Raw genomic sequence first — 15,255 nt, 5'->3', positions numbered from 1 at the left:
AGGCAAACACCCCCCCTCCCCCAAAAACTGCATCTCACTTATTTTGGCCATGTCATGAGGGAGAATTCACTGGAGGGAGCAATTATGCTTGGAAGAGTTAGTGGTAAAAGGAAAAGCCATCGAAGAACACAGTGGCTGGACACCATCAAAGCTGACACCAGCCAAAGGATAGAACAACTCAAAAAAGTGCAAGATTGGAAGAGGTGGAGAGACCTGGCCCATAGATTTGCCAATATCCCCATTAATAAAATGACAAAATATAGAATATATCATCCAACTATTAGATGGAGTCCTATCTGACTGATCACACCAACTGAGTACTCCATCCAATAGTCCACTAAGCACACCAAGATCAAGAGTAGCTCCAAACTACTCCGTTCCAAGTGCTATAAAGTTGCAATGAACTTGGATGGAGGAGTTGTGGGGATTTTCACCAGATTTGCAGATAATGATTTAGAAGAGAAAGAGAAGATTAAAAAAAAAACACTAGATAGACTTGAACACAAGGTCAAAATGAACAGGTTAAAATTTAACAGGGAGAAATATGAAGTCTTGGAAATGGGGAGAAAAAAATAAAACATCCAAGTAAATAAATAAATAAATAACTTTATTGTCATTGTACGTGTATACACAGTATACTCATATAACGAAATTCACTTAATACCCAAAGACCAGGTCCAAGACACATAATAATCCCCAAACACACTCCCACCCACCACAATTCCCCACCCCTAAACCACCCAAACATCCACACCACAGACCAAGTAATACTGTCCAACAGCTCACTGATGGTGGCCCTTTAGTTCATTGTTGAGTGCAATTATAGCTCTGGGATAAAAACTATTCAGAAAACATGTGGTCCGAGTTTTAATTGTTCTGTATCTTCTGCCAGAAGGCAACAGTCCAAAAAGATTGTAAGCAGGATGGGAAGAGTCTCTGAGAATGTTATGCAACTTTCTCAAACAGCGAGATTCGAAGATGTCGTCCAGGGGTAGTAGCTGGAGTCCGATGATATTCTGGGCAGTTTTAATGGTTCTCTGTAGAGCTTTTTTGTCCGCTACAGAGCTGCTCCCATATCATGCAAGAATGTCGTATGTCAGGACACTCTCAGTGGTACTGCGATAGTAGGACAGAAGTAGATGCTGAGATAGATTTATCTTCCTGAGCATTCTCAGGAAGTACAGCCTCTTCTGTGCCTTCTTCGCAAGCATGTTAACATTCATAGTCCATGAGAGATCCTCCGAGATATAAATGCCCAGAAATTTAAAACTACCCATCCTCTCCACCTCCTCACCATTTATGTACAATGGTAGATGTACATCTCTAGGAGTAGGATGGAGGAGACCTGGTTTAACAATAATATGTGTGAAAGAGGTTGTTTTCTGTACATCACAGTTTGAGCCATGTGATATAGTTGAACAGGCAAGTGCAGTCTTAAGATGCAGTAGCAGGAGCATAGACTCAGAACACAGGAAGTAATTGTCTTACTCTCCTCTGCCTTGGTCAGTCATTCTGGGCATTGCAACTTAAAAAGGGCATCAACAAATCAAAGCAAGTTCAGAGACGAACCATCAAGATAATGAAGAGTCTGGAAACTAAATCCTATTAGGCAGCAGTCTCCAATCTTTCTGGCTCGGTGGACCAGCATAGGTGGCAACGGGGGCAGAGGGGGATGTTGCTTTTACAAATGCAGCTTCGTGCATGTGCATGCTTACCCACCACTTCCATGCCACGGTTCTGAACAGGCTGTGGCCCATTGGACCGGGGACTGGGGACTTCTGCTATAAGGAACAACGGAAGGAACTATATACGTTTAACCTGCATAAGAGAAGACTGAGGAGCAGTACAGTTAACAGTATTCATATATGTAAAGGAGCATCATACAAGTGACATGCAAGCCATGCAAAACCAATGAGTTGAGATTACATGCATTCCATGTAGCCATCAGGGGGAATTTTCTTATGGCAAGGATTGGTTGCCTCATAAGCGGTTGTGTTCCTCTTCCTTGACGTGTACAAAGAGACTAGCTAATCAAAATGCTTTAGCAGATCTAGCCTCAAACAGAAATTGGACAAAGATTATGTTTGAGATCGGTTTTAATTTTATGATTGTACAATAAACTCAGATGTCATTTGAAAACCTTGATCTTTCTCTAGAGGAACCACACAGTGGCAACCATTGTTTCTGTCATATTTGCCAAAGTTTAGAAATGTGGCCCAATTATTCCATAGTCAGTGTTTCAAACTTTGCAGAAATGGAAAACTTTCATCCAGACACTTAAGCATGAAAGATCAAAGCTTTTCTTGGTCTATTTTCTTGTCTATCTTTTTTCAGTTGTAACTTCAAACTATTGCTAAACAATTGGTTGTGAATTGAGGCCTACCTGCAATTTAAATCCATTCCAGATATCATAAAAGCTTTTGTATATTTTAATTTCCCAGTTGCAATTTATGGCTGTGAAAGTTGGACATAAGAAAGACTGAGCGCCAAAGAATTGAGGCCTTTGAACTATGATGCTGGAGAAGACTCCTGCGAGTTCTTTGGACTGCAAGGTGAACAAACCGGTCAGTCCTAGAGGAGATCAACCCTGATTGCTCTTTAGAAGACCAGATCCTGAAGATGAAACTCGAATACTTTGGCCACCTAATGAGAAGGAAGGACTCACTGGAGAAGAGCCTAATGCTGGGAAAGATTGAGGGCAAAAGAAGAACGGGACAACAGAGAATGAGGTGGCTGGATGGAGACACTGAAGCAGTTGGAGTGAGCTTAAATGGACTCCAGAGGATGGTAGAGGACAGGAAGGCCTGGAGGAACGTTGTCCATGGGGTCACGATGGGTCGGACACGACTTTGCAACTAACAACAACAGATTTTAATGGATGTGGATGCCACTTTAAGCTAGTTGTGGGAAGACCTGTCTTCCTTTAGATTTGCTGCTGTTAATGTCTGGCTTACTCAAGGGATATAGTGAGCATAAGATACGTGTCAGATACTACTGCAACTTTCTTATATTCTTGTTTTTTGGGACATTCCTTTTACAGATATGGGCTCCTTCTCTGCAATGCTTACAGATTTTCTGAGTAGGCTCTCAAAAGGGCAACTGTGTGTTTAACAGGACAGTTATGAATTCAACCCTTGTGACTTCATTCACATTTTATAAATACCACAAGGACTCCCGGGGAGCTTAAAGAACAACATATTTATTACAGCACAAGCTTTTGTGAACTACAGTCCACTTCATTAGTTGTTTATGCCTCAATGTCTGAGTCTTTAGGTGAACCAAGATTACTCCTTGTTTTCAGCTGCAATGAAATTTCTGGAAACAGTTATTATTTCAGGCAATTGGTTGACAAGTCCATGCCACGAACAATCCAGCAGAATCTGCCATTTATTGTAACACTGACTTCCTCGCTTATTAGTCCTGCTGAACTAAAGGAGTCCAAAAGTCATCCTGGTCTGACCTACCAAAGAACCACTTCCTAGTTTGAATAAAAACAGGAAAAACAGACGTGGGGGGGGGGGGGGGAAACTGATATTGTGAAAGAAATATTTGAAGCTAAGGCAAATAATAATAACATGATTTTCAGAAGCTACTCTTGTACATCATCTTGATCCACGTTTCATAGCCCTGTTACCCTTCAGATGTCCTCCATCCAGTGGTGAAATCCAATTTTTTTTTACTACAGGTTCTGTGGGTATGGCTTGGTGAGTCTGGCAGGGGAAGGATACTGCAAAATCCCCATTCCCTGCCCACTCCTGGGGGAAGATATTGCAAAATCTCCATTCCCACCCCACTCTGGGGCCAGCCAGAGGTGGTATTTGCCAGTTCTCTGAACTACTCAAAATTTCCACTACCGGTTCTCCAGAACCTGTCAGTACCTGCTGGATTTCACTCCTGCCTGCATCACATCTAAATAGCAACAGATTGGGCAAGACATCTGCGCAGGTAAATAACATAACAATGAGCTAAGCTTTGGGGAAAGACTGTTGTATCTGCCAGATGCCAGAGGGAAGCACAGGAAGAAATGGGAGGGAAATCCTGCTCATTTCTTCATTGACAAATATAAACAGTAAATGGAAATAGGAGAAGACAGCAAAGGGAGGAACAGGAATTCTGAGGTGGTAACACAGGAAGGAAAGGAACATAACTTTGAAGTTAACTCAGTCTTATCTGATCATCCGGAACATTTAAAAAAAAAAAAAAAGGATTCTGCTTGGGACTTTGTGGTTTCTTCTTGATGAGGCATGGTGAGATAGACTGCTTTACTATCTTGTTGTCTCATAAGGGCCAATTTCATCTCCAGGAAATTGCGACTGTAGCTATATGGATCTGCAAACAACCACTTGTGTTGTAAACTAGGGAGCAAAGGGGCTTACTGATCATAATCCAAGTGTACTTCTTATAAATGTGCAAACATTTCTGGTTTCCACTTGTGTAACAAAGTAATAAAAAGGGGGAAAAACTATGCACTTCTAAAGTAAGCTTCTGAAATGAATAAAATTTGGAAAGCAAGGCAGAAGCGGATTTTTATCTGAAATAACTGGATTTCGTTTGAGCTTAGAGACAGCGATAGGCTTACCCCATCTCTGTTGTAGGTGGAAATTCATAGCAATTGTTTATGTTTAACCACCTGTTTCGTACAATCTACAGTAAATGCTATTAAGTAGAACTGTAAACAAACATGCATGATGGTATTCAATGAACGAATAAAAGAGCAATGATACAAATGAACAGAATCCATTATGAAATGGATTAGAAATATACCAGTTTTCTTAACAATATTCTGAATAAAAATTCAGTCAAATAAATGGCAAATACACTTTATTCAGAGTGGAACTCCATAAATTAGGATTCTCAATTTTTCATTTGAACATTGCTTATGTGCAATCAAACTCATAGTAGTCATGGAGAAGCACAGCTCATAAATAATAGTTTAACATGAAGCTAACATAAACTCCAGAGCACTCTTCTAAATGATCAGCTCCAAATATTTCCCATTCTATTATTTCCCAAGCTACAGAAACATTAGGAAATGTACTATAAAAGGGAAAAGTACACAAAGGAGTTAACACACATCTGCACAGTACTTTATAGCAACTTGCATATGTATATTATCTTACTGCGATTCCTTACATACCTCAAAAGTACTATCTCCAGCCTCCTTACAAAGATAGAATTAAACTTGGCTTCTTAAGAATTGGCTTCTTGAAACTATTTACTGAGATTGTCACTGATTGGTGTTTTTGAGCTTCTTAATTTGTTGTTCGAGTTGTACCAACTCTATATATGCAGGCACATTATAAAAAGTATAAACCAGAATTCCAACTTTGTATGGCTCAGAATCATATCATTGGAGCAGTGTACAGAAACAGTGATTTTTTTTAAAAAATAAATATTATAATCTACCTGCACCCTTAATTTCAAGCAAGTGAATGAATAATGGTACCCTTTACCTTAAACACAAAAGGTATATAACAAAAAAACCCTTCCGTTTTATGACCCTGTGTAGTCTCTTAATTTGGGGTAAAGTCGGGGTGACTGGATGGAGCTACGGGTACATGGCAACAATGCATGAAAATCAGCATGCCTTTGCTTTTTATATTTTCTCATAAATCATGTTGAGAATTTGATTAAAGATCATCACCTATCTCTGTCGTGGACAAATTAAATGGAGGAGATAAGTAAAACAAAAATGTGGATTGGGATTTTGAAAATTATAGGTACAAGGTAATTTAAGGCAAATTATATAACTCTATTGAAGACATTTTTCATGTTCTTTACTTACTCTAACAGAACACATATCAAATCGAATGTAAATGAAATATAAATATGTAAATCAAATACTAATATCAAGTACAAATTTTGACATGCTGACAGTCTCTGGCCTTTTTTGAATAACTATTCCACTTGATAACAATTTTTAAAGTTGCTACGGTGTACAAGTTACATCTTTCTCCCAAGCAAAGCACTTTCCATTGAATTCACATTCACTGAATTCACATCAGTGATGTTACATGCACAACCCAATAGGAGTACTTAATGGGCTATGTGATGCACAGGACTTGATGTCATAGGACAAATCAACTACAGTCTGTCATACTATGTAGCATCATATGGCATCATACTACCATCTGACATGCTATATGGCATCAAGCCATCAAGAACCCCATTGGGTCATGCATGGGACAGCATTAATGTGAATTCAATGAATGAGAATTCAATGGAAAGTGCCTTGTTTGGGAGAAAGATGTAACTGGTGATGCTATACTCCTTCTGTCATAATACCCATATTGCTATAGTAGAAGTTTTACGGCTCCTGTTTCACACCAATGTTCCTACTAACAGGATGTTTCTTCCTTGGTTAGGTACCAAGACACCTTTGTCATGAATTCCATTTTTTTTTTGAAAAATTTTCCTTCTTTTTGAAACAGATTTTGCCAATTAAGATACCATATTGTGTTTAAGTCTGATAAGCAAACTTTTTTCACCACGAAGGATAAAGGAGAATCCTATGAATTTTTAGGTATTTGAATGAGATCTTTGAATCTGGTTCAAGTTGCATCTCTGTTCATATTTCAGCCTTCTGTAATTCATAAGTCCTTCCTTCCTTCCTTCCTTCCTTCCTTCCTTCCTTCCTACCTACCTACCTACCTACCTACCTACCTACCTGCCTGGAGCCCGACTTACCCCACAGAGAATTTGCAAGGACAGGTCAGAAGCGCAGAAGCTGCAACTGCTATGGGTCCTCTTTACCTGGGAATAAGTCTGACCTACTGAACTCGGTCCGAGTTACTTCTGAGTAAATATTTGCAACCAGCTCTGCAAATACGGCTAGAGGTGGCACCCTCCCAGGATGAATATAGCACGAAGCTTAAAATGGAGATGAACCGCAGGCAACCCGAGGCTCCCCAGATGTTTTGGGCTACAACTCCGAAAATCCTTGGCGTATATCAGAACGGGTGTTTCTAGTCTTCAACCACCGAGAGAGGGCTGCAGGTTCATTCGGATCAAAGCCATGCGATCCACCGCGCGCATGATCCTCGATTCAAGTCCCATCCACACGCTCTCTTCCTACGGATCCGGCGTGGAGCTGTGGCCTCGGGATCCCTCCCTGCTCCCTCCCGTCCTGGATTGCGCGCTGTTTCACCGGACACTCCGTTTTGCATCCAGCTAGGAAATCGCATAAAAACTCTGCGAGCGATCCCGCCTCCACCACCCCGCTCCCTCCACCCGCGCGCCCTCACCTCTCTCGCCGCCCTGGATGGCGCGCACCACGTCGTCGGCGTACTTGCCGCTCTCTTCGAAGGCGAAGTCGTCCGGGTGCAAACCGGCTTCTCGGAAGACCAGGTGGACCCCTTCGGCGGCGAAGAAGCAGCTGCGCTGCTCCTTGTCCTCGTGGTAAACCAGCAGGACGCGGCTCCACTTGTGGTGGCGGAAAAGCGCCAGGAACATCTCGCCCATCTTGGCGTAGCCCGGAGACACCCGGGTCAGGTGCGAGTACTCGCCCGTTTTGGGGCTGAAGCCAGCGGCCAGCGCGCCGGCTGAGATCATGGGCAGGTTCCAATGCGAAGCCAGCCGGGCTACCGGCGCGGCGGCGTAATCGCACACCGGCCCCAGCAGCAGGTCGGGCCACTCCCGCTTCAAGGCGATCATATCCACCAGGCTGAAGAGCGCCCGGTTGCCGCAATCCGAGTCGCTGTAGAAAAGGCGGAATTTGTAGCCCGCCGGCAGGAGCGAGCCGTTGGCCTCCAGGCTCCGCACCGCGTACTCGATGGCCGGCTTGACCCGAGTCAGCGAGAACAGGTAGGCGTCGTCCTTGGGCAGCAGCACCAGCACCCGCAGCGCGGTCTCTTCCTCGGCCGCCGCCGCCTTCTCCGCGCCCGGAGCGCCGCTGCCGGGGGCGGGGGTGGCCAAGAGCAGCCAAGCTGCCAGGCTGCAGAAGCAGCAGCTGAGGAAGAGAAGGGAAGGCATGGTGGGCAAAGGCAGAGCGGGCGTTCACTTTTATTTTTCTTTGGATATTTTTCTGGGTGAGCCTGAGGCGCACCAAGCGCAGGCGGTCGCCGAGAAGGAACGAGCGAGCGAGCGCGGCGGGAAAGTTTGGAGGGCTCCGCTCGGAAGGGGCGTCTGCTGCTCCCCCTCTCGCCTCTTGAGGCTTTTAGTCAGGAATAGGGAGTGGATTTGCTTCGCGCCTTTGGGAAGGGACGGTCTGCCGCCCCACTACAACTTTCCCGCGCCCCGCCGTCCTCCATGGAGCCGTAGGAATAGGAGAGCCAACGGAGGCGCCAGCATCCTCATCCTCTTCTTCGCCCACTTCTTCTTCTTCCTCCTCCTCTTCCTCCCCACCCGCCTCCCCAATCTCTCTGCCTCCCGAGCGAGCTGGGTCGACCGTCCTTGCCGCTCCCGGCCTCATAGCCTCTGTTTAAATACTGCGGCTGTAGCCCGCGCGCCCGGTCGCCACACACGCGGCGCGGCGAGGCCGGGTTTGCGCTTCGGGGGAGGCGGGCGGCTGGGGAGGAGCCATTCCCAACCGTCCCTTGGCTTGGCTGGCCACGCCCTCCCCTCCCCCTCTCCTTCTTGGGCTCCGACCCGCCCCGCGTTCACACGCTGCCTTTATGCCCTCTTTGGTTTTCCCGACGCTTTTGTTCTGGGAGACTTGGAGACGGGGAATCCAGGCGCCGACCTCCGATGGCCAGGAATTGCGCGCCCCTGCTTAGGTGGGGATGGTGGCGCTCTTCATCCTCCCGTGGGGTGGGGTGGGGGAGTCCAAATCCAGGCTGCGATCCAGCTTGAGTAGGGGGCTGGACTAGAAGACCTCCAAGGTACCCTTCCAAAGCTCTATTCTGTTCTAATCCTGAGCATCCTGCCTGGGAAACAAGGGCGAGGGTGCCGGGCCTTTAGCCAAACCTGGAGTCGGATCCCTGCGAGCCACGAGGAATCTCTTCGGCAGAGAATCTGCTTTGCATCCTGGAGAATCATATCCACTCTCTGAGTGGATTTAAAGCGTTAAAACATTTGAAGGAGATATTTGATAAAACAGCTTGGGATAACTAGACAAGGAATGTAAAATCTTTTTTTTTCTTCAAAAAAGTTTTTTATTTTTATTTCTCAAAAACACATTTACATGGACAGTCATTTATCCATCATTTTTCATTCATCTTATCTTTTAACTTTCATTTTTACTTTTTACTTTTTCGGGGCTGCTCTTTTACCATTTACCTTTACTCCAACCTTTCTTCTTCTCCTCCCCTTCTTTTCCTTCCTTCCTCTTTCTCCTCCTACTTTCTTCCTACTTTCTTCCTCTCCTTCTCTTTCCTACTAAGGAATATAAAATCTACCCATTCCAGCAGTGGAATAGGCTCTTAGAGCAAAATTGCAGAAAGGAAGTAAGAGTTCAAAGAACAAGACACTTCCTATATGGTTAAGAGAGGGGGAAGTTACAGATTGAGAAAGACAGCAAGGCTTAGGTAGTAAGCGGTCATATACAATAAGGTTGTAGTGAGAGCTATCAACACATTTCGAAGTATTTATTTCAGCGGTGAAATCCAGCCGGACTATCCGGCTCGCACGAACCGGTAGCGCTGGCAGCAGGAGGCTCCACCCACCCGCCGGGACATCATTACGTCCCGTTTTTGACCCTCTGTGCTCCTGTTCCCGAACCGATAGCAAAGGTAAGTGGATTTCACCGCTGATTTATTTGTATTTATTTATTTTGTCATGTTTATATAGTGTATATTGGAGGTGGAGACCCTTTGAGAGCTGTATGCAATGAAATTTCATTTTAATGTATGCCGATTAGTGTACATTCAAAGTGACAATAAAGTTAGTTTAAGTGGAACATGTTGCCTCATAAAAAGATATATTTCCTGTTTCTGGAGGTCTTCAGAGGTTGGATCTGAAAGTTCCTGCGCCAGACAGAATGGCCTTTTGAGGTACTTTTCAACACCAGGTAGTCTTCCATTTACAACCATTCGTTTAGAGACTGTTTTAAAGTTACATCATTGAAAAAAGTAAGTTATGACAGTTGCAGTATTCCCACTATCTCTTGATCAAAATTCAGATCAAGCATGTATTGCAGCGTCCTGGAGTTGCCATTTGCAACTTTCCTAGCCAACAGGGAAAGTCAATGAGGCAAGCCAGATTCACTTAACAACTGCATGATTCACTTTGCAACTGCAGTGGTTTGCGTATATATATAACCTTAGCAAAAAAGATGGTAAAATCAGGCCAACTCATTTAACGCCTTGCTTAACAACAGAAATCCTGATGCCAATTGTGGTCATAAATCAAGGACTACTAGACTATAAGATCCCTTCCATCTTAGAGGACTACAAAAACCATGAAAAATAAAATAACTATCATTATAAAGAATTGCAATGTATTGTACAATGTACAAAATTCTGTACATTGTGCAGAATTTTGATCTACTCTGTGGGTGGAAGCTACAAACTTGTGAAAATCTTCACAACACGCACTTTACAATTCAATTAAATAAATAAATCATACCATATCATGCATGACCTAAAATCTGTATTAGCAGAGTTGTGTAACAAATGTTGTAGATCGTATTTGTTAAGGACTAAAAGCATGAATCTAGTTATCAGTAGGAGGAAAGATGTGTGTGTGGAGGGGGGGGGAGAAGGAAATGGAAGCAGTAAACAAAAATATCATTCAAACCACATGAAAAATACATTAATAGCAGAAGTGAAATTTTTTTTTACTACCGGTTCTGTGGGTGTGGCTTGGTGGGTGTGGTGTGGCTTGGTGGGCGTGGCAGGAGAAGGAAACTGCAAAAACCCCATTCCCTCCCCACTCCTGGGGGAAGGATATTGCAAAAGCTCCATTCCCACCCCACTCTGGGGCCAGCCAGAGGTGGTATCTTCCGGTTCTCCGAACTGCTCAAAATTTCCGCTACCAGTTCTCCAGAACCTGCTGGATTTCACCCCTGATTAATAGCCTTTGTTTCCAAGATGAATACCAGCCCTCATCTGTATTGATGTAAGTTTTAAGAGAGAAGTTTATGAACGGTTATGTGCCTTACAAACTAATTAAGTAGAACCACAAAAGGTAATTCAGACATAAAGTGAAATGCACACAACACAGTGGATAAATATATTAAATTACAACCAATGAGTTCTTCCTCATAACAGATTTTTAATGCAGCAATAAACTCATACTCTAGCAGGAAACAGTCTTTATTTTAGATGACGTTGTCTTAGAACGTGTGCTTTTTATTCTTTCTCACCCGTCTTCTGCCTTAACTAGTTCCAGCTAATGGAAGTAGAAATAAACCCTTTGCCTGGTGTTTTATTGGCTAATGTGCTTTTCTAAGTTTTTATAGCTGGGTGGTGGTGGTGCTTAAAAAAAGAACAAGCCAATCATAAAACATTCAAAACAACGTGAAATGGAATTCCCATGATATTATGAGTTTCAGATAAAGCTGCAAAGAATCAGATGGGCTATTCCATACTTGGAACATTTTGAATACCCTTGTTCAATAGATTCCACATGGAACCGCCTCATCAGTTGTATATCAATGCATTATATCTGTATCCAGCCCTAATGCAAATCAATGGAGAAGACTTCAGAGTAGACTTTTACAAGGCAAACCCAGTGTAGGAAGTTAGCAGCCACCCCTTTCCTAGAAGAATGAAATAATTTAGGAAATATTAAAAAGGCAGAATATTATGTTTCCCTGGATGAGAAATGGAGAAGTATGTTTTAAAGACAAAGCAGCTCCCACCTTCTTGCCCCCCCACCCTTTGTAAATGGGCCAGAGGCAGAAACTCAATTCCCTCCCATCTTTGTCAATGGACCATCATCTGCAACACAATAGGACCCATCTAGCAACAGAAACTAACACAATAGGACCCATCTAGCAACAGAAACTCACCACATGGTACCTGGGAAGATTACATCAGCAAGGCTAGCTAAGACCCCCACCCCCTGGGAGTCTGACAACCAATCAGGATACTCTTTCTGGGCCCCAGGTAGTTCAAAGCCAGAGAGGGCATAAAACCCGGGGACTCACAGCATCTCGGCCCTTTTTCTGTTCAGGAACTCAAACCATGTGATCCTGTCCATCATTAAACCATCTTTCCAAGCAGTCTCCATATTTCCCGTGTCTTTTTCCCCACTTGGAGCTGAACCCAGAAGGATATTTCTTCCTACACCAGGTTGTGTTAATGAAGGGATTCATGTTGAAGAGATGGCAAACAAAGAGATCACACAATTTGCACTGACAAAGCCGTTCATGTTGCATTGGAGATTCTTGTCTCTTTTTAGTCTCTTGCTGTCAGGCCCCAAAAACCAAGACACGTAGAATTACTTCTAAGCAGTTACCTTTATTGTTCCTCACCGACAGACAGAAATCTTACCAAACTAAAGCAACTACTTTCATCCTCAAATATATACTCTGAGAAATGCTAAAGAGGGGCTGTCTTAACTCTTTCTCCCAACCAAACAATCTAAACTTCACTATCTCTTGGTCTTCTGGAATGAATCTCCTCCTTGGAATCCAGAGTACATTCCATCATACTTGCTAAAGTCAGAAGAATCTTCTTGGAGACAGCATGGTGGAGAAAGTAAATAAAAAAATTACAGGACTGGAAGAGACCAATGGATCCTCCCACTATGCTTGTTCATCAAAGTTTGGTAACTACGGCCAGAGAAGCTGTTTTGAAGAGGGGCTGAGAAGCAGAGCAAAGCATTACGCATATTTTTGTTCAATCTTAGAAGGGGGCCTATTCTGAGGAGCACCCCAAAGATGCTTTTTTCCCAAAAGGCACCTGGAAGTTCTTGGTTTTTTTCTTTGAAAATGTTTCACTTCTCATTCAAAAATGAAGAAGCTTCTTGGATGAGAAACTAAACATTTTCAAAAGAAAAAATCCAAGTAAGTCCAGTTGCCTTTTGAGAAAACTCACCTTTGGGACAAACAATCTGGATGATTGAGAATCTCAGTAGACATTCTCAGAGTTGCAGTTTCTAGAGGATGAGGTGTTCAAGCTTTCCTCAAAGTAGAACAACTCTCCAAGGTTTGCGTCGGCTTAATTCAGAATAATTCGTTTCACTTTTTGGTCACAATAGACTACAGATTTAGTTGTGACTAAGTTCACTGAAACTGAATAAAGTAATCCAGGATGGTACTGGTTGAATAGTTTGTCCAGTGTGCCGCGCACAGAATTCCCAAACATTTGTGCCTGACAATGTTTTGTAGGAGGTAGTGCTGTGTAAGTGAAAATGTGAACATTTCAACAATAGGATCATAACATTAAGACCAGCTTAGTCCCAAAGGTGTTTTTTCAAAAGGCAATTGGACTTTATTGTTTTTTCCTTGAAGATTAACAGATTAACAGAGTTGGTAGGGACCTTACAGGTCATCTAGTCCAACCCCCCACTCAAGCAGGAGACCCTACACCATTTCTGACAAATGGCAGTCCAATCTTTTCTTGCAAGTCTCAAGTGATGAAGCTCCCACAACTTCCGAAGATGTTACACTTCTCATCCAAGAAACTACTTCTTTTGAACCAAAGAAGCTTTTTGGATCCAGTTGCCTTTTGAAAAAGCACATTTGGAGCAACCATGACTTGGACGACTGAGAATCTTCATAGGCATTAAGACCAGTTTAGCCTTTCCCATTTACACTGAAGTCAGTGGGAAGGGTACTAACTCTGAAAACACTTTCTGTTGACAAGGCAAAGTACAAGAAATGAAGCAATGATCTCCTTCTGCCTTAAGTGATTCAGGTTCCCTCCCCCCCCCCATTTCCTTTTATAAATCAGCTAAAACAAAGCTGAAGTCCCAGCACATCTGGAGAACACCAGCTTGAAGAGAGTTGCTGTAGAGAATTAAATAAGTTCACATAATAATCTTGGTCTCATTTGGGCCGGTTTCACTCATCATTCTAGGCCACAACTGAGCCAGTTTGAAGTAGTGGTGAAAGTGCCAAAATAGAAACCAGGAGACCTCACATAGGCATGAAGCCAGCTGGGTGACTTTGGATTAGTCATTCTTCCTCAATCAACCCACCTCAGGATTGTTGTTATGGGGGGGGGTGGGGAAAGAAGCAACCCTTTGAGTTATACAAAATAAAAGGCAATATAACAGTGGTGAAATCCAATTTTTTTTACTACCGGTTCTGTGGGTGTGGCTTGGTGGGCATTGCTTGGTGGGCGTGGCAGGGGAAGGATACTGCAAAATCTCCATTCCCACCCCACTACAGGCGAAGGATACTGCAAAATCCCCATTCCCTCCCCACTCCTGGGGGAAGGATATTGCAAAATCTCCATTCCCACCCCACTCTGGGGTCAGCCAGAGGTGGTATTTGCCGGTTCTCTGAACTGCTCAAAATTTCCGCTACCGGTTCTCCAGAACCTGCTGGATTTCACCCCTACAATATAAGTATTCTCTTGATTTATGACTGGTTGCTTAGCAACCATATGAAGTTCTGATGGACCTTCCCCTCGGATTTATGACCCAATTCTAAATGCGTCCCCTCATGGTCACATGATCACATTTTGGGTGGTTGGCAACTGGCCAGCAAGTATGGCCATTTGCAGTGCCCTGCAGTCATGTGACCACAATTTACAATATTTTTGCCCAAAAATAGCATTTATTTTCAGTTTCTGTCAAAAACTATCCTATTACAAATAGTGGGTTTGCTTAACCACAGTGGAATTTGATTAACGATCACTGCAAGAAAAAGTCTTTAAATTGAATCAGTCACATGAGGATCTGCTCTTATGACCGCCATGATTTGTGATCATAACTGCCAGGCTCAATAATGGTTATAACTCAAGGACTATCTGTAAATAAATATAATGATAAATAATGTGACCATATTTTGAGGATGTATTTCGGGGGTCTATATCTACCAAACCAAACATAGACCTAGTACAGGTCTCCTGCGTCAGCAGGGGGCTGGACTAGATGACGTCCAAGGTCCCTTCCAACTCTGTTACTGTTAATAAAAGATATTTGAAAAACCGCAGATTTTGTTCAGCATTTATTGAATAAGCCACAACCGAGCAAACCATGTTACAACTGAATGTGATGTGTGAATTCTACTGGAATTCTATTAGAGTTTCAAACGTCAAGTGATAGTTTAGAAATATGAATCAAACTGCTTCTTGTCATCTTATGCCCAGCTGAAAATTATAATTGAGTGACCAGATCAGCAATTCATACTGTTGAGAATCTTACGAGAAAAGCAGTTTGAAGGGCAGTTTTGAATAGAGAAAACCATTATTGGGAAAGGGT

At 43.1% G+C, this 15,255-nt stretch overlaps 1 protein-coding gene across 1 annotated transcript in view; it reads right to left on the bottom strand.

Moving 5' to 3' along the window:
- NPR3 (natriuretic peptide receptor 3) overlaps positions 1 to 8,357 on the bottom strand; it is a 72,909-nt gene extending 64,552 nt beyond the window's left edge. The window contains exon 1 of the mRNA XM_070938911.1: positions 7,245 to 8,357. Coding sequence (XP_070795012.1) covers positions 7,245 to 7,971 — 727 coding nt within the window. The 5' untranslated portion in view covers positions 7,972 to 8,357. The remainder of the gene's footprint in view (positions 1 to 7,244) is intronic.
- Between the last annotated feature and the right edge of the window lie 6,898 nt (positions 8,358 to 15,255).

The sequence above is a fragment of the Pituophis catenifer genome, unplaced genomic scaffold (assembly GCF_029215685.1).
Source record: "Pituophis catenifer annectens isolate HBS135680 unplaced genomic scaffold, rPitCat1.0.hap2 SCAF_2, whole genome shotgun sequence".
In the NCBI taxonomy this organism is placed as follows: Eukaryota; Metazoa; Chordata; class Lepidosauria; order Squamata; family Colubridae; genus Pituophis; species Pituophis catenifer.
This window is presented reverse-complemented; position numbering and strand designations above follow the sequence as displayed.